The 27,729-nt window shown below is 41.4% G+C and overlaps 1 protein-coding gene across 1 annotated transcript; it reads right to left on the reverse strand.

Moving 5' to 3' along the window:
- Positions 1-27,155, reverse strand: gpr107 (G protein-coupled receptor 107). The gene is made up of 18 exons (XM_014142605.3): positions 26,994-27,155; positions 26,465-26,587; positions 26,227-26,277; positions 25,994-26,085; positions 22,548-22,696; positions 22,293-22,324; positions 20,839-20,895; positions 20,634-20,744; positions 20,210-20,343; positions 19,627-19,702; positions 19,386-19,459; positions 19,163-19,280; positions 18,789-18,919; positions 18,565-18,608; positions 12,680-12,729; positions 11,780-11,863; positions 11,411-11,529; positions 1-1,329 (listed from the first exon to the last, which is right to left on the reverse strand). The coding sequence occupies exons 1-18, from the start codon at positions 27,090-27,092 to the stop codon at positions 1,239-1,241; spliced, it is 1,635 nt and encodes a 544-aa protein (XP_013998080.1). The 5' UTR covers positions 27,093-27,155; the 3' UTR covers positions 1-1,238.
- Positions 27,156-27,729: the final 574 nt, after the last annotated feature.

A 27,729-nucleotide genomic window follows, 5' to 3' on the forward strand; every position in this document is an offset into this window, starting at 1 on the left:
TTGAGGGTCAAAAAAGCCTTTATGAACAGAGGATAAAGTATTTACATGGTTGTTCATCTCCTTTTGTAATTTAACGATATATGGAGTCTTTAAACAAACACAGCTTATGTGCAACATCAAACATCAGCAAACATAATTATCTATCTCCCATTGCTTTCTGGTCTGGAGGCCAATGTGTTTTGCATTACTGTTATATGAACAAAATATAGACATTATACCAACATCTTGATCAACAAATAATGGCATCATCGGTCAGTATACCCCTCTCCGCCACAGAAGATGTGGTCTTCCGCTTTGGCCATACTGACTTTAAATACATAAATTTATCAGTCACCTCTGAACATATGGTATATCGAGAATATTGTATATTCTATATGGCGTTTCAGTTTCTCAAGCAGTTAGACAAGTTTCATTGCTACCAAAAATAAAACTTGACAGGCCAATGGATTTTTCCCTGAAAATGACTATTGCTGACAAAAGAAATTGCAACCCACAAGCTAGACTCACACGAGGCAGGGAACCTTGACCCAAATGGGCATCTGTAAGTATCTCACAAACGTAAGTCACAGTACCACTCCACTGCAAATGAAGCACCACAAATTAAGGAAGAATAGGGCAGACAGCAGTACTCTGATGCACAACACAAATAACTTAGGTGAATAGAAAAGAGATCTGTCAGTTTATGTGAGATGGTATATTTCATTAAAACTATAATTTAAGTTTTTCCACTTTATGGTTTGCAAGAAGGGATAAATAAATATACAGTGTTTGTTCTTTACCACTGGCTTTTGACATTGTCTCCTCATCAGAATGTATCTGGTTGTGAGTGTGTGTGTGGCAGATGGTGAGTCACAGGAGATATCATGCTGTATGTACATTACAAAATAAATAAAGATAAATAATTACCTAGCACAGCAGCCTCAGTGTATCAATCAAAACAGACAAGGAATTGTGGACTTAGTTACTTGGAGTCCCCACATTTCCTTCACTCTAACATCAAAGGGAATTCTGATTCAGGGGGGTCATTTCATTGATATACATTAACATACACATAGATACAGTTAGAACCACCATTGTTAAACCATAGTTGGGGGTTCCCCTGTTAATATTGGGCTGCTACCCACACAAGTGAAGTGGGTTAAGAATTCATGTCTGGGCAATGAGTGTCCGTCGCCACACTTGTGGCCACATAGTCCAGAGTCGCTGTATTTGGCTGAGCTGGGGTACTACATCTCCCATCAGGCCATGCTCTCCCGCTCCTCCGTCGGTCCATTTGCACTCCTCTTCACTTTCTTCACTCCGTCCCCCATCGCCGTTGAGGTTGTTATTCTGAGGAGGCAGCAGAAAAGGCATAGGATTTAGTCCCCAAAACATTTTTTTTTTATAAATAAATGTAAACCCTGAAAACCTCCACCACATCCCAACATTCAGTACAGATGGAACAAGCATCTTTAAACATTGGTCTAACTTCATTTGGATAGTCCCTCATCCGGGCAGCTCAGGGGCAAGGACCATTGGATTTGGATTAAGTACTATGATAAACTGGCCCCAGACCATTAAATTACCCAAATAACCAGGTTTATTAGCTATCCCTAGCCACCCAACCAGTATAAGAAACAGCTGCATGTTGCAGACAGTTGACATTTAATAAGTTAGTTGAACAAAAGATAATCAATCACGTATTCTTATCTGCAGACTCAACAGGCTTGGTTTCTCTAATGACTGCCTCGCCTGGTTCACTAACTACTTCTCAGATAGAGATCAGTGTGTCAAAGCGTAGGGCCTGTTGTCTGGACCGCTGGCAGTCTCTATGGGGGTGCCACAGGGTTCAATTCTCGGGCCGACTCTTTTCTCTCTATATAATCAATGATGACGCTCTTGCTGCTGGTGATTCTTTCTTGGCCCTGGCCCTTCTTTGGACAAGGTGTTAACAAACCTCCAAACGAACTTCAACGCCATACAACACTCCTTCCGTGGCTCTTAAATGCTAGTAAAACGAAATGCATGCTCTTCAACCAATCGCTGCCCGCACCCGCCCGCCCGACTAGCATCTCTACTCTGGACGGTTCGGACTTAGAATATGTGGACAACTATAAATACCTAGGTGTCTGGCTGGACTGTAAACTCTCCTTCCAGACTCACATTAAGCATCTCCAATCCAAAGTTAAATCTAGAATTGGCTTCCTATTTTGCAACAAAGCTTCCTTCACTCATGCTGCCAAACATACCCTCGTAAAACTGACCATCCTACCGATCCTTGACTTCGGCGATGTCATTTACAAAATAGCCTCCAATACTCTACTCAGCAAATTGGATGCAATCTATCACAGTGCCATCCGTTTTGTCACCAAAGCCCCATATACTACCCACCACTGCGACCTGTATGCTCTCGTTGGCTGGTCCTCGCTACATATTCGTCGCCAAACTCACTGGCTCCAGGTCATCTATAAATCTTTGCTAGGTAAAGCTCCGCCTAATCTCAGCTCACTGATCACCATAAAAACACCCACCCTTAGCACGCACTCCAGCAGGTATATTTCACTGGTCATCCCCAAAGCCAACACCTACTTTGGCCGCCTTTCCTTCCAGTTCTCTGCTGCCAATGACTGGAACGAATTGCAAAAATCACTGAACTTGGGACTTATATCTCCCTCACTAACTTTAAGCGTCAGCTGTCAGAGCAGCTTACCGATCGCTGCAGCTGTACACAGCCCATCTGTAAATAGCCCATCTGTAAATAGCCCATCCAACCAACTACCTACCTACCTCATCCCATATTTGTTTTTCTGCTCTTTTGCACACCAGTATTTCTACTTGCACATCCTCATCTGCACATATATTACTCCAGTGTAAATTGCTAAATTGTAATTATTAAATTGTAATTACTTTGCCACTATTGGCATATTTATTGCCTTACCTCCTTACTTCATTTGCACACACTGTATACAGATTTTTCTATTGCGTTATTGACCGTACGTTTGTTTATCCCACATGTAACTTGTTTTTGTCGCACTGCTTTGCTTTATCTTGGCCAGGTCGCAGTTGTAAATGAGAACTTGTTCTCAACTGGCGTACCTGGTTAAATAAAGGTGAAATATATATATTTTTTAAATCTAGGCATCCAAATCAAGGCTTACCTCTAGGTAGAGTTTGACCAAATACCTGCCTCAAGCACACAAAATGGAAGTACCATCTAAAGAACCCGAAGGAATTTTTGAAATATTCAGAATGTTCCACTTTCTTTGAAAGCCTCCTCAGGCTCCTCCACAAACATACAGCGCATGTTTAATTCATACTGTATGTGGTCCCACTTTGAAAATGTCCCTAACACGTAGTGTATGAATTTAAATGGTATAGTATAAATACAGATTGTATATAGTCCTCCGGTGTGGGATTCTTTATGTACACGAGGGTGTCCAGGTCTGTTTTGATGTAGATCTAATGTTAGACTGACGACACACAGAAGTGAACACCATTATTTTTAACCCACCTGCTGTGTTCTGGTCGAATTGGACCGATTTACAAGTTCTCTCTGAAAAATGTAGTTAATTTAATCTGATTGTCATAAGGTTCCATGACTTTGTCCACACAAGACATCTGAACATACAAAATACATTTTGATGATTTTCATTACATTTCGGGTGATTTATTTAACTTTTTTACAGCCGTGGTGTTCCCGGTCAAAAATGACCAGTCATTAGAAGTGAATCGGTGAAACTACAATAAGTGTATAAAATTGAGTTCAGGCACATGCCCATTCATCAGATGGACCCACTTGCTCTCCCAGACCCCCACATGCATGCGTTTGAGCACACACACACACACACCTCACTCCCCTTCTTGGCTTCCATGGCAACCCCCATGGGAACCTTTCCTCAATAGAATCTTTCCCCCCCCACGGGAACCACACCTGTTGGCATTCTCACAAACAATCGCAACATTGTTTCAATAATATATCCAACTTTTCTCACAGCTCTGGTATCTAAAGCATTTTTAAGGCCCTGCTCACAATTCATTCTGTGGCAGCATAATGACCAAACGATGTATGTATGTGAGGCTCTTGATCATATCTTTGATCATGACACTGGTGAGGAGAGTCCTTGTTAAACTTTGACACAAAGTAGTCTGTGATAAATAGCACAATACGTTTCATCTGAGTATTTGTTATAGTCAGAATAATCCATACATGGTGCTTTTTTTTACTCAACAACGAGTTGTATGAACTCAGGTCAATGAGGCCTACAGGCCATAAATAGCAAATAGAAGTTAAAAACTTGTAATGTTCACAATAACTTAAGTTGACAAAAATATCTAACATTAGGTGATAATATATGTATTATTATGGATTTAGAATCAGCTATAATGGGGCGGTCATTTTGGACTGGGAACACAGAATGAATTAACATGAAACAAACACAACAGGAGGGTTAAATCAGGAGGACAAGAGAGAGCATGTTGATTATTTATAGAATGGGGCTTCAAATAGAGCCTTGAGGGACACCACATGAGATCCCACAGTTGGGCATAACCCATGGCAGCATAGTGTATTTTACTCTGATCACATACTTTGGTTGTTTCTCCTATCTTAGTTGAATGCACTTCGATGAGCCACTAGAAAAAAACAGTTACAGACTAGGTCATGCATATAACAAAACAGTTGTAGGGAAGTTCCTGACCTCCAGACAGAGAATCAAGCCACATTACCTGGGCCCATATTCATCAAGCCTCTCGGAGGAGTGTTGATCTAGGATCAGTTTTGCCTGTAGATTATGATGAATAGACAGAGGGGACCTTAACCACTCATACTCTGAGAGGCTTTAAGAATACAGGCCTCCATTTCATTTCATGAAAAAAATATATATTTAAAGTCCTCTTGAGAACGCAAAAGCCATATTTTCTTGACTTGCCTCAGTAAACATGTGTACTGGGACTGACTAGATGTATTGAATGTGAGTTAAGAGGAGTTGTGGCTGGAATAATCAATAACGCAAGGCCAAGAAAGACATTTCAAAAGCAACCACCACCACCTCATGATGTTCAATAACAGCTTGGAAGAGAAGACATCTTCATAAACCCGGCAGCTGAGTCAACTATATACCACACTCCTTTTCAGAACATCCACTGAAGCCCCGCCCGTCAGGAGTAAACAGGGGGAAAGAAGTGTGTAGAAAATGTGGAGCCCGAGTCTGTGTGTGTATGCTACAGTATGTATTTGAACACATTTTAGCATGCATGACAACAGGCATTGGATTTGTTTTTTTGTGTACATGTTCACAGGTGAGTCTGTATTATACGCCCCTGAGTTTAAAGTCATTACTGTACGCTTGTGTGTGTGTGTGTGTGAGAGTGTGTCCCCACTCCCCCTTCAGCTCCTGGTCTGTGGGTCTGGTGCCAGCTCCCCAGGCGAGCGACCCAATTCTGGGCATCCAGGCCGGCGGGAGGAGAGCAGGACGCTAGAAGCCGGACAGGAGAGGGAGGGGGAGAGGGAGGACGGCGCAGCCTAGACCCAGTTAACCAGCTGCACCTGGCACTCCTGCTTCTCGCCCCAAATAGTTGAACCTTTGTCGCGCTCCATTGCTGTAGCAGTCTTGCTAGGTGTGCTATAGGCTCATTATTCCACCCAGCCAACTCCTGGCATTCAGGCCCTAATCTCTCGTGGACAGATGAACCTAACATAAATGATAGCAGCGTCTGTCAACAGATTGTGGGATGCAACAACTAACGAGGAACTTTGGTCTAGTACGCAGATCTTTGTGTTGCGAATCATTTGGAAAAATCACGATTTCGCAGGTGCTCACATCTTTTGAATTTCGGAAAGAACATTGGGTCCATAGACTTGCAGTTTCCATTTAAGGGAGGTGCTTAATATATTTTTTAACTTGCTTAAATAATTGAGCATCTGACCAAATTACATACAATTTTTGTTCTGGGTTACCAAGATTATTCAGGCCCTAAATCAAGAATGATCAAATTTCTTCCTAGGAGAGCTACAGTTGTGTGTGCAGGCATTTCTGTACATTTCTCCTTTGCAAAGATAAACCAAGAAGCTGATTAAACAGCATGATCTTTTACACAGGTGCACCTTGTGCTGTGGACAATAAAAGGCCACTCTAAAATGTGTAGTTTTGCCACACAACACAATGCCACAGAAGTCTCAAGTTGAGGAAGCATGAAATTGGCATGCTGATTGCAGGAATGTCCACCGGAGCTATTGCCAGAGAAATTAATGTTCATTTCGCTACCATAAGCTGCCTCAAATGTCGTTTTAGAGAATATGTCAGTACGTCCAACCAGCCTCATTACCAGAAACAAGGTGTAACCACATCCAGCTTCTTCACCTGCGGGATCGTCTGAGACCAGCCTCCTGGACAGCTGATGAAACTATGGGTTTGCACAACCGAAGAATTTCTGCACAAACTGTCATAACAGTCTCAGGGAAGCTCATCTGTGTGCTCGTTCTCCTCACCAGAGTCTTGACCTGACTGCAGTCTGGCGTCATAACGGACTTCAGTCGGCAAATGCTCACCTTCGATGGCCACTGGCATGTTGGAGAAGTGTGCTCTTCACGGATTAATCCTGATTTCAACTGTACCGCGCAGATGGCGGTGTGAGGGTGAGCGGTTTGCTGATGTCAAAGTTGTGAACAGAATGCCCCACGGTGGCGGTAGATGTTATGGTATGGGCAGGCATAAGCTATGGACAACGAACACAATTGCAATTTATCGATGACAATTTGAATGCACAGAGATACCATGACAAGATCCTGAAGCCCATTGTCATGCCATTCATCCACCACCATCACCTCATGTTTTAGCATGATAATGCATGGCCCCATGTCGCAAGGATCTGTACACAATTCCTGAAAATGGCCCAGTTATTCCATGGCTACTCACCAGACATGTCAACCATTGAGCATGTTTCGGATGCTCTGGATCGACAGCATGTTCCAGTTCCTGCCAATATCCAGAAACTTCGCACAGCCATTGAAGAGGAGTGGGACAACATTCCACAGGCCACAATCAACAGCCTGATCAACTCTATGCGAAGGAGATGTGTCACACTGCATGAGGCAAATGGTGGTCACACCAGATACTGACTAGTTTTCTGATCCACGTACCTACTTGTATTTTTTAAGTATCTGTGACTAACAGATGCATATCTGTATTGCCAGTCATGTGAAATCCATAGATTAGAGACTAATTTATTTATTTAAATTGACTGATTTACTTATATGAACTAACTCAGTAAAATATTTGAAATTGCTGCATGTTGCGTTTATATTTTTGTTCAGTATATATAATTGATAAATAGAGCTGGTTCTGGGAAGTGTTTGGTCCCTTTGGGTGAGATACAACATTCTACACAGAGGGAGCTAGAGAGAACAGGGAACAAGGACACATGGTGCCACCAGCTACACTTTGGATATAAAGAACAAAAAAGGAGAGAAAACAGGTAGAAGAGCCTGGAGAGAGGTGGAACGAGGGAGGAAGACAAGTGCGGCAGGCTCCATTGTGACCTGGATGGAGGGATGAAGAGAGAGAAATGGAGAGGGAGGGGAGGATGAAAGCTCGGGAGGAGGGCGAGAGGACATTGATTAAGTATCTCAGGGACGTCGACATACTGACACTCTAAAAACAGATTGAGTAAAAAAATGATAAAAGCGTCTAAAATAAGAAAACGGTAGACAAGGTGAATGGAAGCAGGTCTGCTGGTGTACTGTATGTAGGTTGGAGCACCAAATATCCATGTTCCTTTTAAAGTGGAACTGACAGCGTTTTAACTACTTCGCAGATATGAAACAAACAGACAATCATAATATAAGTCAAAAACATCAAATTCACGGTTTATGCTTCAAAACCAACTTCATAAGAGGTTTTAAAAATAGATTCTATTTGGATCAAAATTCCATGACGTACAGTAAGGTATTGTGGGCAGAATAGATGGATGTAGTTCAATGCATGATTAATATAATTCACCAATACATTTCTTGGTAGTCCCAAACATATTGCTATCAGGTTGTAAATCACAGCTGGTCTGGTACATTGTTTGCTGCCTCCATTCAGGATGCACCGTTTCAGTTACTCAATATTCTGGACAAACACAGATGACTGGAACTAAGGTTGGGAATGTCAATACACTCGAACTAGCAAGGGAAATTATCGCAAGTCAGTCATAACGTGACTAATTGACTAGCGCGCGTGACAAACAAGGCCCGTGGACCGAATAGGACACACGAGAGTATAAAAATCAGTCAACAGTTGAGTCATCTACTTTATAAAATTACAGCCTGATGAGCTCGCAGCTTCAACTGCGCTACCTTCGTGTGTCCCGTTTACAGCATGCAGCAGAGGGAAACGTGTACAGACATGCCACAGTCCTAGCTAGGCTACTAAAATGTTGACTTGGTTTTTAAAGCTTGACAATTAATAACCAAAAAACTACAACACCATGCAACGGGCATGTAGGCCTATTACAGAAACATTGAGCAGTAGCCTAGGTTGGCTACTCAACTACAATAGCTACATTTTGAGTGCACCATACAGAAATGCTGAATTCAACCGCACCGGTGAACCATGCTGTGCAAAAAAATTATACATTTAAATGTTACAACGACCTATAGTTCCATTTGTGTGATTAAATACTTTTTGATTAGGGTCAGAGGCTGGACAAATATAATTTATTTCTTGTTTTAATATGTTAAAATTCTATATTCACAGCATCATGTGGATATTATAAAGGGCCATATTTTTACAAAAAAAACAATGACTCCCATGGTATTTACACATTTGCAGAAATCCATTCAGGTAATATTTTGTGGCTTTTGTCGAATGTTTTCGAATGATCTAAAGTCACGCTGTTGCTACTGCCTGTAAACACACAATCCAGTTCAAAGTGAATGATGGCAGGCCTGTGTGGCAAATCGCTTCATTGCATATAGGCCTACTGTAGCTCTGATTGGCTATGGCGCACTGGTCTGTGTAGACTCTGTGTAGACTCACTGCAGAACAGATGTACTGCAGTGTCTATCAATTGTTCAAATGCATGGCCACTTTCCCAATATATTGCTTCGAATTTTCACAAATGCCTTACTATACATCCTTCCCAAACATTCTATAAATGTACAAAAAATGACGATATCTAAACGGTCAGTTGTACAACTGAATGCATTCAACTGAAATGTGTCTTCCGCATTTAACCTCTCTGAATCAGAGATATGTAGGGGGCTGCCATAATCGACATCCACGTCTTCGGCGCCCAGGGAACAGTGCCTTGCTCAGCTATGTTCTCGCTTGTCAGAAAATGTAAAAATAAATAAATAAATAATAATAATTCTTGCTGGGGGTGTATATGAACAGATTTGAATAAGATTTCATGTTACTAAAATGCTGTCAGTTCCACTTTAATTGGGTTCCTCCCATCGGGTGCCACAGGGGCCTTGGTAGAACTCTTTGCGTTGAACAGGTGGCACCTAGGCTGATAGGGAGAAGTCACACAGCTGTCCTCAGACCAGACCATATTGGGAGGGGTGACACTTAACAACAGGGGGAGGCGATAAAACTCACACAGCTTTTCATGTGGGCCACAATGGCAAGTAAGGATAGAGGAAGTACAAAAAAGCAAGGTGCCTGGTTTAAAGTAAGTGAGGGTTCTATTTTGACACCATCATGCCAACCCAAACCGTACTGTGCTGGCTCTAATATTTTTTCGTTCACATTGTCCTTTCCAGCATGAATAGAGCCCCTATGGTAGATGCATAACCAGGCCAGACCAGTACAACTTGACTCACTTGATTTGGCTCAGCAGTGTGAAAAAGCGTACAATACTCCCGGACCTGTAGTGACAAATTCGAGACAAAAGCCAAAAGGTATTTGTGACTCGTTTCAGGAAACTAGGCATATGTCGCGAGTCACTACTTCACAGGTTGAGGCATTTGAAAGTTATTTTATTTGATCAAAATGCGTTTTTTGGCAGAAATGCCTTCTGTAACATGTGAACTTTCATGTGCCTTAAAAACAAACTTGTATGCCATCTGTAAATACTAATAAAATTGTTAAAATTATGAGCCTAGTTGGTTTAGCCACAGAAAAAGAAAGGACCTTCCCTCTAGCCATGATTGGCTGAGATAATGGATGGGCTGGACATGAGAGATGAGTTTGATTTGGTCTGCCATGTAGCATGCTTCCGTCTATAACATCAGCTTCTTAGTATGTGTAGGTAATCCTGTCTAACGCAGCTTTTTTGAAAGATATCACGAAGAACTGCACAAGTGTTGCTAAGGCTCTCCACTTTCTGGAGGACCGAGTTAATCATTGGAATGCTCGGTGGAAGTAGAGTATGATAGCTAAGGAGATGGAGAAAATCCAGGCGTTGATTGCAAATGCGGAGGGAGTCGAAAAGAGAACACAGAAGACTTGTATAAAATACCTGTCTGGATTACATCTTCAAACTAAGGGCAACCATGGCATCCGTGAGAGAGGGAGAAGCGTTCATCCATGTATATACGGGTAAGAATCTAGCTACATACATTTTCAGATATTATACGTTTCTAATTTTGTCAGAAAGTCGTCTTCATTGCAAGTGTACAGTTAGCTGGCTAGCTAATGTTAGCTGGCTAGCTAATGTTAGCTGGCTAGCTAATGTTAGCTGGCTAGCTAATGTTAGCTGGCTGGCTCGCTAGCTAACGTTACGTTACGTGTATGATCTGTGTAGTAATGTTATTCACATCTCAGATCCATTAGTTAGCTAGCTACCTAACATTGAACCAAGCTAGTTGGTTAGCTTTAGCTACCTGTAGATTAATGCAGTAACATTATATGTTGGGATTAAAGTTCACCGTTTAGCTATCTAAACAAATGACTCCACTATGCAAGTAACCATTTCACTGTACTGTTTACACATTCTAACAAGCTAGAAGAAGAAAAAAAAACATTGTTTAGAAAGTAGCTTTTAGTTGCCTGGTTTGGTAGATTGACATATACTAAATTCATGATGTCACTGCGACACCTGTATACAGACATGTAGACATGTCGATAGAAGTAATATAAACCCGCCTTTAATCTTGAAATCTTTGGTTGTACACTACCATACTCCATGTTTAGCACATGGCCTCATGTGAATCCTTAGAGGTGGGTGGGGCTAAGACAAAGAAGAGCTTCCAGTAGGTGTCCCAACATTCAAGGCCCATTTTCTCAAAAGTGGGGTCATAAGTTTATCAATTTTCAAAGCAGAATTTTATTTCCATTTCAAATTTTGCTACGTAAGACCGAATCGAGGTCAGTCACATTTTGTCTGAGCTTTGACTATACGTTCCAAGATGCTGATTTGGGTTTGATAATGATTTGGGTTTGATAATGATTTGGGTTTGATAATGATTTGGGTTTGATAATGATTTGGTGCTAGTCAGACTCACACTTCCTCCATCTCCACATCGTCCTCCACAGAGAGCAGCAGGTAGGGGTTGTAGGAGGCCGGGCGGAACTTATGTCCCGTCAGGAAGAAGAATGCCAGCGTGGCCAGTTCATCCAATAGCTGAAGACAAGGAGAGAGATCAAGAAAGAGACATGGGTAGAAAGAACAATGTACTGACACAATTTTAACAGCTAAACATATAAAAAATTAAAAAAAGCCTTTCAAAATGGATCAAAAATGTTGTTTTTTTTCAATCAAAACTGGTCTTACTAAGGATTAACATACTGTTAAAGTATTTAACTTGGACTACTGTGTATATATATATATATATATAATTTTACCGTTTAACAAAACATAGGTGGACACCCACCTGGTACAGCCACTTCCACTGAAAGGGAACAATGAACTTGATGAGAATTGCGATTATACGGGTGAAATAAATATAGCATACAATCTGAAGGAGAGAGAGAAATACAGGCATTAGATAAACAATTTTCTTAACACAGATATAAACAAGACACCAGAGCATCCTTCTTTTCAGTCACTTTTTAGAGAGCAAGAGACACAGGCAAATGGAGAAACAGGAAGCAAAACGCGTTTACAAGGCATAATCAGGAAGATTGGCATTGGCTGACAATATGAACGTCGATCCAACAGAGAGCGATGGGGGAGAAAGCGAGAAAACTAAAGCGCAACCCATTTGGTATGCAGAGTGGACATTACAATAAGATATGATAATTTTAAACACCAACAAGACAGATAAAGAAATAAAAAACAATGTCAGAGAGCGAGACACCTCAACAGTTGTAATATCTTTATGGAGGGGTTTCATACGTGGCTATTCACGATTCAACTAATACAAAGAGGGAGCTGTAATCACTCCACCAAAGTGGAATAGATGAAAGATGAAGTAAAACCTGTGTACACATATACTGTACAGACTCCCTAAAAACACACCACTTCAATACAGCTACCACTTTTCCTAGCAAGTCAGGATAATTAACGTAGCAGGGTTAGCGAAAATGCTCTCCAAACTTGCTACGAAAAGTCACTTGTGTCGAAGTGGAGTGTTTTTAGGGAGTTCTGTACAGACGGACGTAGACACAATGCTTGGTTTGTTTCCATTTAAAAAGGCGTGCATGTGGCTGTGTGTATGCATCGGTGTGTGCAAGCGTGTCTGTGTGACCTATCATCACACCTGCAGTGTGTATTGATGGAGCTGTGTGTGAGGAGACAGAGTGTCTGAAGGGCATGAAAAGAGGAACCTTACCATCACATAGTAGTGCCTGAAGAGCTTCAACTGGGCAAGGTTGATGGCAGCTGCAAAAAAAAATGACATTCATTAGTAAAATAGCAAAGACCTGTGAGAGCTTTTCAGTAACACACAATTAGAGTTCGACCGATTAATCGGAATGGCCGATTAATTAGGGCTGATTTCAAGTTTTCATAACAAATCGGTAATCGGTATTTTTGGCCACCGATTGCCGATTTATTTTTATATTATTTTTTACACCTTTATTTAACTAGGCAAGTCAGATTAAGAACACATTCTTATTTTCAATGACGGCCTAGGAACGGGGGTTAACTGCCTTGTTCGGGAGGGATTAGGGGGTTCGTTTTTGCAACCTGGTTACTAGTCCAATGCTCTAACCTTACATTGCACTCCACGAGGAGCCTGCATGGCAGGCTGACTACCTGTTATGCGAGGGCAGCAAGAAGCCAAGGTAAGTTGCTAGCTAGCATTAAACTTATAAAAACTATCTTAACATAATCACTAGTTAACTACACATGGTTGATGATATTACTAGTTTATCTAACGTGTCCTGCGTTGCATATAATCGATACGGTGCCTGTTAACTTCTCATCGAATCACAGCCTACTTCGACAAACGGGTGAATTAACAAGCGCATTTGCGAAAAAAGCACTGTCGTTGCACCAATGTACCTAACCATAAACATCAAAGCCTTTCTTTAAAATCAATACACAAGTATATATTTTTTCACCTGCATATTTAGTTAATATTGCCTGCTAACATGAAATTGTGTCACTGCTCTTGCGTTCATTGCCTGGCTCATTGCGAACTAATTTGCCAGAATTTTACGTAATTATGACATACCATTGAAGGTTGTGCAGTGTAACAGGAATATTTAGACTTATGGATGCCACCCGTTAGATAAAATACAGACCGGTTCCGTATTTCACTGAAAGAAAAAGGCGTTTTGTTTTCAAGATGATAGTTTCCAGATTCGACCATATTAATGACCTAAGGCTCGTATTTCTGTGTGTTTATTATAATTACGTCTATGATTTGATAGAGCAGTCTGACAGAGCGGTGGTAGGCACCAGCAGGCTCATAAGCATTCATTCAAACAGCACTTTACTGCGTTTTGCCAGCAGCTTTCACAATGCATTGCGCTGTTTATGACTTCAAGCCTGTCAACTCCCAAGATTAGGCTGGTGTAACCGATGTGAAATGGCTAGCTAGTTAGCCGGGTGCGCGCTAATAGCGTTTCAAACATCACTCGCTCTGAGACTTGGAGTAGTTGTTTCCCTTGCTCTACATGGGTAACGCTGCTTCGAGGGTGGCTGTTGTCGATGTGTTCCTGGTTTGAGCCCAGGTAGGAGCGAGGAGAGGGACGGAAGCTATACTGTTACACTGACAATACTAAAGTGCCTATAAGAACATCCAATAGTCAAAGGTATATGAAATACAAATCGTATAGAGAGAAATAGTCCTATAATAACTACAACCTAAAACATCTTACCTGGGAATATTGAAGACTCATGTTAAAAGGAACCACCAGCTTTCATATGTTCTCATGTTCTGAGCAAGGCATTTAAACGTTAGCTTTCTTACATGGCACATATTGCACTTTTACTTTGTTCTCCAACACTTTGTTTTTGCATTATTTAAACCAAATTGAACATGTTTCATTATTTATTTGAGGCTAAATTTATGTATTATATTAAGGTAAAATAAGTGTTCATTCAGTATTGTTGTAATTATTACAGATAAATAAAAATAAGAAAATCGTCCGATTAATCGGTAGCGCCTCTTTTTTTCTTCTTTGCGGTCCTCCAATAATCGGTATCGGTGTTAAAAAAAATCATAATCGGTCGACCTCCACACACAACATCTGTCATCTCCCTCCAAAAATAAACATGGCTCATTTGAGACACCTTTTAGAGCAGTTAGGAGATGAAGAAAAAGGTTTTCTATAAGTAGAGTATGAGACTTTTTATTAAAACTCTAATTTTATGAGTTTTGCATGATGATTCAAAAAGCAAGTGATCCAAGACGTTTGGCCCAATATAAATCCGTAGAAGGCTAAAAAGGCCCCATCAGAGAAGGCTGTGTTGGATGTAATAACACTGCAAAGTGCCTTGATACAATCTGAACCCCTTCCAACAGAAATGTGACCCGAGGGGAAAGAAATGGAGGGCGACTTGTACAGTCATTTATCATTCTCACACTGTACAACTTCCTCCACAGAAGTGGGACTTCAAAAAGGGGACAGTAAGCATCAAGTGTGGATCTTACTGTGGCCTAGTTAGGACAAAAAAGGCCACTTTGAAACCAGGTGAGCAATTATGGAAGTGCCATAACAACCTACTGTTGAATCGAGGAATTTTAACGCTTTGTGCCGTAATCTACTCAGCCTATGGTGGTTACCTACCCATAGAGACAGACTTCTGAAGCTACACAAGGTTATTCAACCCTAAATCATTTAGAAAAAGTCTCCTGCGCTTTCTAGCAGACGAGGTAGACATACAGACATTCATGTGACTGAGTGATTACGTCTGCTCTGATGAATAAATCATATGTACCCCACATACTGTACACAAACGTGCGTGCGCGCACACACAATTTTGACACTAAGAAGCGAAGCGCTAAGGGAGTTGATACAGGTGCACTGAGGAGGAAACAAAACTCAATTAGCTGCATGGAACCAAACAGTGAGTAGTTCATTTGGAATGGTTACTCCATTATCTCGATGGGCTGTTCATTGACTTTAAGGAGCAACCACGTGGAACTGGTCAATCAATTACATTTTAAAGGTCACTCAGAGAGAGAAAAAGCACTTGAAGGCATGATTCCTTAATCTTCATGAATGTTGACTGAAAATCAACTTTTTCTCGTATTGAATTGTACGCGATGGGTTGCTGTCTAACCAAAACTACATTTCTATTTGATCTGTTAAACAACTAGTAATTATAACACCAACACCAAGAATATATGGTATGAACTCCCTCTACAGTCAAAATGGCACAAACAAATCTCTTGGTGACTAACAGCTGTGGATTTGGTGAGATCTGTCCTATATCATACTGCCTATTGTTCAATTAAAAAACGGTGGAATGTCCAAAATGAGACATTTGACCCTATTCACACACAGACAGAACCTTCTATGAGCTCCCATTCATGATAGGAATGTCATGAGAGCCAGCTCATTGACAAGTGCTATAAAAAAATATGTCTGTTACAGTGCCCTGATGAGATGAGCCCAAACTGGATGCATGTGAAAAGGCCTGACATTTCAGTAATGAAACAGATCTGGTAGCTGTGCTTTTCCCTTTCCTCGCCTGGTCTAATCATGAGTAGAATGGGCATGAGCGCATGAGTAGAACGGGAATTAATGAGGTGGCTGAAAACTTCAATAGAAAAACTTCTGCATGGAACAAGAAGGGGAGCACAATAGGCCAGTGGTATTCTACGGTTAACCTAAGAGTTCTGGAGAGTGATGGTTCTTTGTTCTACCCGATAATTAAACTGAACAAAATTATAAAAAACGCAAAACATGTAAAGTGTTGGTCCCATGTTTCATGAGCTGAAATAAGATATCCCCGAAATGTTCCATATGCACAAAAAGCTTATTTCTCTCAAATTTTGTTCACGTCTTTCAGTGAGCATTTATCCTTTAAGATAATCCACGAAACTGACAGGTCTGGCATATCATAAGCTAATTAAACAGCATGATTTCATCAGGGACAAAAGGTCACTCTAAAATGTGCAGTGTTGTCACACAATGCCACAGATGACGCAAGTTTTGAGGGAGCGTGCAATTTGCATGCTGACTGCAGGAATGTCCACCAGAGCTGTTGACAGAGAATGTAATGTTAATTGCTCTACCATAAGCCGCCGCTTAACAGAATTTGTCAGTACGTCCAACCGGCCTCACAAACGCAGACCGTGTGTAACCACGCCAGCCCAGGACCTCCACATGTGGCTTCTTCACCTGCAGGATCATCTGAAACCAGGCACCCGGACAGCTGATGAAACTGAGGAGTATTTCTGTCTGTAATAAAGCCTTTTTGTGGGGAAAAACTCCTTCTGATTGGCTGTGCCTGGCTCCCCAGTCATGTGAAATCCATAGATAGGACCTAATAAAATTATTTCAATTTACTGATTTCCTTATATGAACTGTAACTCAGTAAAATTGTTATGTTGCGTTTTATGTTCAGTATAATTGCACACACCTGGTGTCCCAGGTCTAAAGCAGTCCCTGATTAGAGGGGATCGATAAAAAAATGCAATGGAACTGGCTTTGAGTTTCAAAGGCACTAGACCATATTATATATCACATATGGAGGAAATGTTGGTGAGCAGGAACAGGCCATTTTAGTAGCTTTTTATTTTCTTTTAGGACAAAGATAAAGCGTTTCGGGAAGAAAAGAAAGCCAATTCGTACACCAAGGCAATGGCATTAGATCCTGGTGTAGTTTTCTAAAGACGAGCGCTTAGGGACAGCAGTGAGAACATATGGCAGGGGTCGGCGACCCTGGTTCTTCATGTTTCTGATTTAACCAACCTGGAAGACTAGGTGTGTTGAATTTAGGCAATCACTAAACTGACCAATGAGCTCAGTTGGCCAGATGTGGTGCCTAGTTGGAACAAAACCCTGCAGTAACTGTGGCACTCCAGGAACAGGGTTGCCTACCCCTGCCATAGGGTATCCTGCTATGCTTTGAGAGGCCTTACTGCTGTCGACTGACTACGCTCACAGAACAAAAAGCTAAAAAAGGACCCTATTTGGCAGTGCATTGGCAAGGTGACGGGACACCGTTATGTTAGCTTCAGCATATCTTTACTGAGAAAACCAAATATGTTGTAGAGCATTATGGGTAGCACAGCATGCTACAGGCAGGCGATGGGTGACGTAGTCAGAAAAAAGCTTCTATTGGTTCTCTCCTGACTCATCCATCTGACTCATCCATCTTTCTTTTGAATGAAATAAATAAACCTGGAGCCTTCACATTTGTATGAGCTATAGCAAGTTCCTTGTAAATATGACTTGGCAGCGGCATATGTTCGTTCTGGTCCCCCGTGGGAATCGAACCCACAACCCTGGCATTGCAAGCACCATGCTCTACCAACTGAGCCACACGAGCTACCGAGACATTGGTTTACCAACAAAAGATTGTGGAACTGTGCATCTATAAGCATGTAAACCCTGGCATGGAAATAGTTAAAGGCTCTCATTCACATCCACAGCTCCTGACCATCATATGCCAATCAGAGCTTTAACCAATCAAAGCTCTTATAAACCTCAAAATGAACCACCCCAATGACCCCAACTTTCCTCAATGTCTGAATGCGTGGGAGGGATGAGTGAATGGTTCAAATAAAGCTGAACTATGACCAACTATGATGACGAATGCAGGGTGAAGTACAAACAGTGAAGGGCAATGAATAAGTTAGTCAGTCAGAGAGCATCCAGCTACGACAGAGCAAAACACTCACTATAAAACTAAGCTTTTAGGAGAAAGTCAAAAATAACACTGCCCATGACCTAGATCAGGATTTGCCCTTAAAATATTCACAGACCACCATTTCACTCCACTAACTACTTTGTTCTTTTTCTCAAAAGACTTTGGAATTGTTTCAACTTTTATGAGAGGTTACTTGGGTTGTAACAGGAAAATAGCTGGGGTGAAAAACTATTCCAGACCACAGTTTTAAAATTTGTGGTTGGGAGTAGGACCATGGACATGAGGATATGGAGTTGATTTTAAGTGGAAATGTCCCATTAGATGAAAGATTTTAACTCCCTGCTTGCCCTTGTTATTGAATATGCTGTCGCAGTAAGGTGGCCAACTGCAGAGAAGCACTGGCTCACAAAAATGAACGTTTTCTTAAGCGAAAAGGAAGCCTACCTTTCCCATCTGTTGATGAGGCCTCTTGTAAATGTCTGATGGACCTGTGGACAAGTGAGAACATGAGAAATGTCATACCAAGTGAAAAACTGGAGGAGAGCAGCCATTATCTAAAATAATCGCTCTTTCAAAGAAATCAGCTGGTCTCTGGGTACTTTGGGGCGGGGCACCTAGAAAACCAAAACCTAGGGGAAACACTGCCCATAGAGAACCTCAGAACTCACCAGACCACAGGGAAGAGGATGGCGCCGCAGCACAGCAGGTCCACCAGGAAGAGCACCTCTTTCCACAGGCCGTACTCCGTGGTGCCCTCCTCTGTAGACTCTAAGATGATGTACGCCACGTTGGCCAGCACCTGGAGGGGTCAATGGTTATGTGCTCCCATCAGTGCCACTGCAGTCCCCACTAGGTTGCTTTTTGGGTAAAGATTTCTAAGATCAGCCTATCCCTTGTCACTATATAAATATGACCCATCATCATGTAGCCATGCCTTTAGGCACAAATCTAGGATCAGCCTACCATGTTATTGTAGATGTTATCAAGTACAATGGTAATCTTGCCTCAACAGTTAGATGGTTCTAGATGGATGGTATTGTACCTGTAGTGGAATGACAATCATGAAGATCTTCTTGTCCTTATCTGAGAGGATGTGCTTGACAAAAGCCCAGCCGGTCCCTATCAGAGCAATGGTGATGAATAAGAGTGCCCCCTTCAGTCTGCAGGAAGAAACACAAGCACTGCTCGCTCATACCAGGTGACATTGATAAGTTTCAGTGCAGGTGAAGCGGAGATACAGAGGCCATTTTACTGGTGAGACTTACAGGTGAGTGATATAGTAGACCACAGCCCATCCTTCTATGGGGAAGCCCTGGTTAGAGATGTAGTAGTAGTCAATCTGGAAGACAAATGTCTCAGACATCAGTTAATGACTCAAGCTGATATAGAAAAGGGGGACAAACTAAACTATATTCTATTTGATTGAATTTTTACTTCAAAACTTGGAAGCACCCCTTTTTTTGCAGTTAAATACAGCAAGGCTTGGATTGTAGTCAGTGTGCTCACCGCGTGGAAGATGAGTGATAGAGACTTGGTGAAGGGGAGAGCAGTCATGAGCCAGTGGATTTTATAGACATCAGCACTGCCAGAGAAAGAACAAGAGAGGGGGGGTAGAGAGAAAAGAGGGAATTAACATTGGTTAGGTTTATGCCATTACATTAATAATTAATCTCAACAAGGGAAATAGTTATCCTTAAAACATTTTGAAGAGTAGGGTAATCCCCATGATATTACGTTGGTATGTAGATAAATGTTTGGCTATCTGGTGCCCTCTACTGGTCAATGTAAAACAATGCAGGTGTGACTGAGGCAAGACCACTGCTATTCATTTACATTTTAGTCATTTAGCAGATGCTCTTTTCTAGACCAACTTACAGTTAGTGTATTTCCACAGCATTTGCTCAGGAGCTCATAGAGCAGTCAGAGCACTCTGAGGTAAAAGGTCATGACATATGACAAAGGTTAGCACACTGTGGCATGCTGACTGATCAGATTAGTGAAGAAAATCAAATACCTAGTCAGTTGCACAACTGAATGCATTCAATCAAAATGTGTCTTCCAACCCCTCTGAATAGGGACAAAAACTCACCGCTGAGTGCGGAGAACGTGCAACCACAGTGTGCCAAGGAAAAAGAAGAACATAGACATGATGATGTAGAGCTTGGGCAGGGGGATCTCCCCAGCAGACAGGAAGCTGTTGGGGTTCTTCTCCTCGATGCTGATCTGAAAGCATCACAAATGTTGGTTATACAGTAGATATAGCAATCTGAAAACTTGACCATTCAGACACAATGTGCAAGTGTGACTAGAATAATGTTCAGGATGTGATTTAGACAACATAGAAAATGAGGAAAAAGTGGATATCGGTACGGGGCTAGGTCCATTTTAATGAAGTATGAATAGGGAATGACATCCTCCTGACAAATCAGGAAAAATCCCACCCGATAAATCAGATACAAACTTCAACTTGCAACAAAAGAAAACTACGAAGAGGGTGAAAGAAACACACTCACTTCAATGCTGAAGCGGAGGGGGTTAACCATCTGAGTGTCTTTGCTGTAGCAGTTGTGGAAGTAGAAGTTGTACAGGCCTTGCTGCTCGTCTGTGCTGACGTTGAAGTGAAACTGCACACAGGGAGGGGGGGAAAACAAAAACCTGTGACCTGTGTAGCCCAACTCAAGCTAAAGAAATTATATTAGCCTGGTGAACGAGCCTTACCTGAAAGGAGAAGACTTCTTTGTTTCTATGGAGTGGAAAAGGCACTTCAGCCTTTTTCTGTGAATATCAAGAGAGTGAGATCAGAAGACGTGCTTTGATGAAACGACAGCTGGATCGCAATCCTTAAAAAGTCCTCATTCACAAACCCTTGGCTAAATTAGTAACTGGGTAAAACCCTTTATCTGGGATGCAGCCCTTGGGAGCCACTGGTTTTCCAGTACAATTTCTATTCGGTGACAGACCGACATAGATAAGTGAGAACAGGTCCCTTGGTGAATCAAATCCACTAAATCAATCAAAACCACTTAATCAGTTTTCAGAGGAAAAACAGTGACAGTCCAACCCAGAGATAAAGCATGTTGGAATTGCTGTGCAAATAAACTTGTTTCACAAAACGTTTTGTTGAAAAATACTTAAATTCAAATGTGCACGAGCAAAGTTGTATAAATTATGAAAACACGGTCACGCATTTTAATGGTGTGACCTCAGGATCTTTGTAATTTGCTTACAAAAACCGCCAGACACCAGGGCTTCAATGAAAAAGATGTACCTTTTTATTGCGTGCCGTCGGCATGGGTAAATGGACAAGGGAGCAAGACTGAGATCCAGATACTTATTTTCATACATTGGTTGAGGTCAAAGGGTGACAGAGTATCTATACTGAACAAAAATATAAATACAACATGTAAAGTGTTGGTCCCATGTTTCATGAGCTGAAATAAATTATCCCAGAAGTGTTCCATATGCACAAAAAGTTTATATCTTTCAAATTTTGTGCACAAATGTGTTTACATCCCTGTTAGTGAGCATTTCTCCTTTGCCAAGATAATCCATCCACCTGACAGGTGTGGCATATTAAGAAGCTGATTAAACAGCATGATCATTACACAGGTGCTGGGGCCAATAAAAGACCACTCTAAAATGTGCAGTTGTGTCACATAACACAAAGCCACAGATGTTAAGTTTTAAAGGTAGCGTGCAGTTGGCATGCTGACTGCAGGAATGTCTACCAGAGCTGTTGCCAAAGAATGTAATGTTCATTTCTCTACCATAAGCCGCATGTTGTTTTAGAAAATTTGCCAGTATGTCCAACCGGCCTCACAACCGCAGAACATGTCTTTGGCGCTGTGAACAGAGTGCCCCATATTGGTGGTGGGGTTATGGTATTGGCAGGCATAAGCTACAGACAATGAACACATTAGCATTTTATCGATGGTCATTTGAATGCCCAAAAATACCGTGAGGAAATCCTGGCCCATTTCTTTTTAAAGGCATATGTGACCAACAGATGCATAACTGTATTCCCAGTCATGTGAAATCCCTAGATTAGGGCCTAATGAATTTATTTCAATTGACTGATTTTCTCATATGAACTGTAACTCAGAAAAAACTATGAATGAGTTGCACATCGCTTTTATATTTGAGTTCAGTATATGTTATATGAATACTCTTACCTCTGCAACATCCCGCTTGGGTTTACTCTCACCTAGGATTTAAATGACAACATTGAGAACAAGTTTAGTACAACAGATAAAACAATATATTCAACCATTGGTCATAACTTACGCTGCTCAAATGCAGAATTCCTCAGCTACCTCGAACTTTGGCGTAAATCTACCATCAATGCAAGTTTAAAACATGTCCTCATCTCAAGTCAATACTTATTCAGCCCTAAATAAAGATGTATGAACTGTAATGTGGAACCATACCATCACCATGGTCTCCCACAGGGTTTATGTCATCTTTCCCCTTTACAGGTTTCTGTTGGTCAGCTCCAGACTCAATGCCTATTGTCTCTCGGAGGCCAGGGAGGATGTCAGGGAACACATTCTCCTCAGATGACATCTTCATCTTCACCCTGAGTCACACACAAACAAAATACATGTTTAGACAAAGTTATGGTATAACATGCCGCTGGCAATAACTTCAAAAATAATGTTTGGCTGTTTAAAGTCACACTCCTCAATATGATTCCACCCACAACTCTTGCCAGGGTGTCATTGTAAAAATGATTTGTTCTTAAACCAAATCAAATTTGATTTATCACATGCACTGTGAAATGCTTACTTACAGGCCTTTAACCAACAATGCAGTTAAGAAAAATAACTGTTAAGTTAAAAAGAAAAATAATAATAATAATTAAAGAGCAGCAGCAAAATAACAATTGCGGGAGGCTATATACAGTGGGGGAAAAAAGTATTTGATCCCCTGCTGATTTTGTACATTTGCCCACTTACAAAGAAATGATCAGTCTATAATTTTAATAGTAGGTTTATTTGAACAGTGAGAGACAGAATAACAACAAACAAAATCCAGAAAGACGCATGTCAAAAATGTTATAAAATGATTTGCATTTTAATGAGGGAAATAAGTATGACCCCTCTGCAAAACATGACTTAGTACTTGGTGGTAAAACCCTTGTTGGCAATCACAGAGGTCAGACGTTTCTTGTAGTTGGCCACCAGGTTTGCACACATCTCAGGAGAGATTTTGTCCCACTCCTCCTTGCAGATCTTCTCCAAGTCATTAAGGTTTCGAGGCTGACGTTTGGCAACTCGAACCTTCAGCTCCCTCCACAGATTTTCTATGGGATTAAGGTCTGGAGACTGGCTAGGCCACTCCAGGACCTTAATGTGCTTCTTCTTGAGCCACTCCTTTGTTGCCTTGGCTGTGTGTTTTGGGTCATTGTCATGCTGGAATACCCATCCACGACCCATTTTCAATGCCCTGGCTGAGGGAAGGAGGTTCTCACCCAAGATTTGACGGCACATGGCCCCGTCCATCGTCCCTTTGATGCGGTGAAGTTGTCCTGTCCCCTTAGCAGAAAAACACCCCCAAAGCATAATGTTTCCACCTCCATGTTTGACGGTGGAGATGGTGGTCTTGGGGTCATAGGCAGCATTCCTCCTCCTCCAAACACGGCGAGTTGAGTTGATGTCAAAGAGCTCCATTTTGGTCTCATCTTTCCACAACACTTTCACCCAGTTGTCCTCTGAGTCATTCAGATGTTCATTGGCAAAGTTCAGACGGGCAGGTATATGTATTCTTGAGCAGGGGGACCTTGCGGGCGCTGCAGGATTTCAGTCCTTCACGGCGTAGTGTGTTACCACTACGTAGTGTGTTACCACTTGTTTTCTTGGTGACAATGGTCCCAGCTGCCTTGAGATCATTGACAAGATCCTCCCGTGTAGTTCTGGGCTGATTCCTCACCGTTCTCATGATCATTGCAACTCCACGAGGTGAGATCTTGCATGGAGCCCCAGGCCGAGGGATATTGACAGTTCTGTTGTGTTTCTTCCATTTGCGAATAATCACACCAAATGTTGTCGCCTTCTCACCAAGCTGCTTGGCGATGGTCTTGTAGCCCATTCCAGCCTTGTGTAGGTCTACAATCTTGTCCCTGACATCCTTGGAGAGCTCTTTGGTCTTGACCATGGTGGAGAGTTTGGAATCTGATTGCTTCTGTGTGCTCCTAATCTCAGCTCGTTACCTGTATAAAAGACACCTGGGAGCCAGAAATCTTTCTGATTGAGAGGGGGTCAAATACTTATTTTCCTCATTAAAATGCAAATCAATTTATAACATTTTTGACATGTGTTTTTCTGGATATTTTTGTTGTTATTCTGTCTCTCACTGTTCAAATAAACCTACCATTAAAATTATAGACTGATCTTTGTCGGTAGGCAAACGTACAAAATCAGCAGGGGATCAAATACTTTTTCCCCCCACTGTACAGGGGGTACCGGTACAGAGTCAATGTGCGGGGGCACCGGTTAGTCGAGGTAATATATAGATGTAGAAGAGAGTTAAAGTGACCATGCTTAGATAATAAACAGAGAGTAGCAGTGTTAAAAGGGGGGGGGGGGCAATGAAAATAGTCTGGGTAGCCATTTGATTAGTTGTTCAGGAGTCTTATGGCTTGGGGGTAGAAGTTGTTAAGAAGTCTTTTGAACCACGCTCAATGCCATCGGAAGAATCCCGGAACATATTCCAGTCTGTGCTAGCAAAACAGTCCTGTAGCTTAGCATCTGCTTCATCTGACCACTTTTTTATTGACCGAGTCACTGATGCTTCCTGCTTTTATTTTTGCTTGTAAGCAGGAATCAGGAGGATAGCATTATGGTTAGATTTGCCAAATGTATGGTGAGCTTCGTACGCGTGCGTCTCTGTGTGCGGAGTAAAGGTGGTCTAGAGTTTTTTCCCTCTTGTTGCACATGTAACATGCTGGTAGAAATGAGGTAAAACAGATTTAAGTTTCCCTGCAATAAAGTCCCCGGCCACTAGGAGCGCCGCCTCTGGATGAGCGTTTTCCTGTTTGCTTATGGCCATATAGAGCTCATTGACTGCACTCAGTGCCAGCATCGGTTTGTGGTGGTAAATAGACAGCTACGAAGAATATAGATAAACTCTCTTGGTAAATAGTGTGGTCTACAGCTTATCATGAGAAACTCTACCCCAGGCAAGCAAAACCTCAAGACTTCCTTATATTTCGTGCACGAGCTTTTGTTTACAAATAAACATAGACCGTCACCCCTTGTCTTACCAGAGGCTGCTGTTCTATCCTGCCAAAAAAGTGTAAAAAAGGGCCAGCTGTATGTTATTCATGCCATTATTCAGCCACGACTCGGTGAAACATAAGATATTACAGTTTAATGCCCTGTTGGTAGGATGTATGTGCGCGTAGTGAGTCTATTTTCTTAAATGATTACCAATGTACAAAGGCAGATTACCCACTCGCCGTCAGATCCTTACAAGGCACCCAGACCTACATCCCCAATATATATCTATCTGTCTCTTTCTCCTGTGAATGAAATGATGATGAGAGCCTTGTCGGGTGTCTGGAGTAAATCCTTCATGTCCGACTCGTTAAAGAAAAAAATCTTCTTCCGGTACGAGGTGAGTAATCGCTGTCCTGATATCTAGAAGCTCTTTTCAGTCATAAGAGACGGTGGCAGAAACATTATGTACAAAACAGTTAGAAATAACGTGAAAACCCCCCACATAATAGCACAATTGGTTAGGGGACTGTAAAACCGCAGCCATCAAGTTGACTAGCCTGATTAAATAAAAGGTTAAATAAAAAAACTATTTGTAAACAATGGTAACACTTTGTAGAAGGGTACATGGGGTTCCCTGCGGTCAGATAGAAACTCACTCATTTTTCTTGAAGTCAAATAACAGCAGTGCCACAGCGACATCACTGCTGGGAGACTTCTTAAGGACACAGTAGTCCAGATCTTGATCATCCTGTGCACACGCACACACACACACCAAACATTATTGATCTCATCCTGTTAGTAGGAGTAGCTCCTGTGTAGGCCTAGTCCATGTTGAAAAGCTTCAGTAATAACAACAAACAGATCATCCTAGACTAGAACGGATACTCACTAAATACGTAGAGAAGCCATTGCTGCTTGTCCTATCCAGACTGAATCCAACCTGAATTGGAAACAGGCAGATTACAAAATAGATGTTGGTCAGAGCCATGCATTTTGTAAAGAAGATTAAATGTACCTGGCTACATCATTTCCCAATGTTGAGATTTCTCAATGGGACTTCTCATGCAATGACAATTCCTAGAACAGTTATTGAACAGACCACTGACAGACATTTAAATGGATCTTACCGTGGAGCTGTCAATCTTGTCCAGATCCTCCCCAGTAAGGGTAAGACTGGACATATTCACTATCATGTAACCATGTTTGTAGAAGCCAAAAGTGTTCAGGTGGACTTTCTGCCGAATGTCATCCTGAAAGAATATACGTGACAAACAAAATGTGATTTTGATCAAGGTCACTGTTAATTGACATTGTAGTATCAGGGAATTAGAGATTAGCTGGCCACCACACTTAGTCAATAATTGTGGCCTACCATTTTCAAATCATAGTACAAGGTGGCCAGCTATTAAACCAAAAGCAACATAGCTAACAAGTGTTGCTTGTTAGCTAAAACGTTCAGTGGATAAACATGTTAAATACAATTAGAGACGAGCAAGTACTGAGACCTCATGTCGTATTCACGCGTAATTACCTACACTAGACGATGCATTTATTTTGATGAACCGCTAGCTGGTTAGCAGCTAGGTCTGATTGGCATATGAAACCCTATTCACTTGAGACAGTAAGCGGCAATATGAAACTGGCAAATAAACCTACCTCGAGTTTAAGATGATGTAACCTGCAATGGCTTTCTCTGAGAAATAACAAAAATAATACAATAGTAGCCGTAAACATATATATTTTGTCGGTCGCCATTTTTCTAAAAAAGCATAATTGCAAGCAACACACTTCCGGCAGGATTTACGCAGTGACGCATAAAAAAATTCTGCTACGTCGTACGTTTTTCTTGTTTTGCGTTTAAGATAATCTTTTGTTTTGGGTAATACATTTTTCCTTGTATTTTTGGTAGTTTCCCTAGTTTGTTTAACAACAATTTACATGTTCTGCTTGAAACATTGAGAATGTAAAACAATTTCATCTTCATTACATTGGCTACATTCCAGGCCGTATACAAAGCAAGTCAATCACCAAATATCAATGATGGAAAGAGTTGAAAATGCAGTAACCACATTAATACTAGTGCTTCCAAACTGGACAATATGATGCATAAGAAAACACATCTGTTAATTATTAATTTATTTTAAGTGCACATACATTTAAAACTATAGAATTTCTCTGAAATGTTAAGACCACTTTGAAAGAGATTTGGGAATAGTCTAGCAGTTTCCAAACCCCAGGGAAATATTGGCTGCATTCCAGGCCAACTACATTGCAGTCACCTGCCAGATCGCACAACGCCTGGATCATATCAGCTACCTGTAGCATATGACGTAGCAATCTTATACCTGGCTGTGCAGTCGATAATAGGGCACCCATTAGTTGCTGTGTGTAC

This window comes from Salmo salar, chromosome 01, assembly GCF_965601325.2.
Source record: "Salmo salar chromosome 01, fSalSal1, whole genome shotgun sequence".
Taxonomy (NCBI): domain Eukaryota; kingdom Metazoa; phylum Chordata; class Actinopteri; order Salmoniformes; family Salmonidae; genus Salmo; species Salmo salar.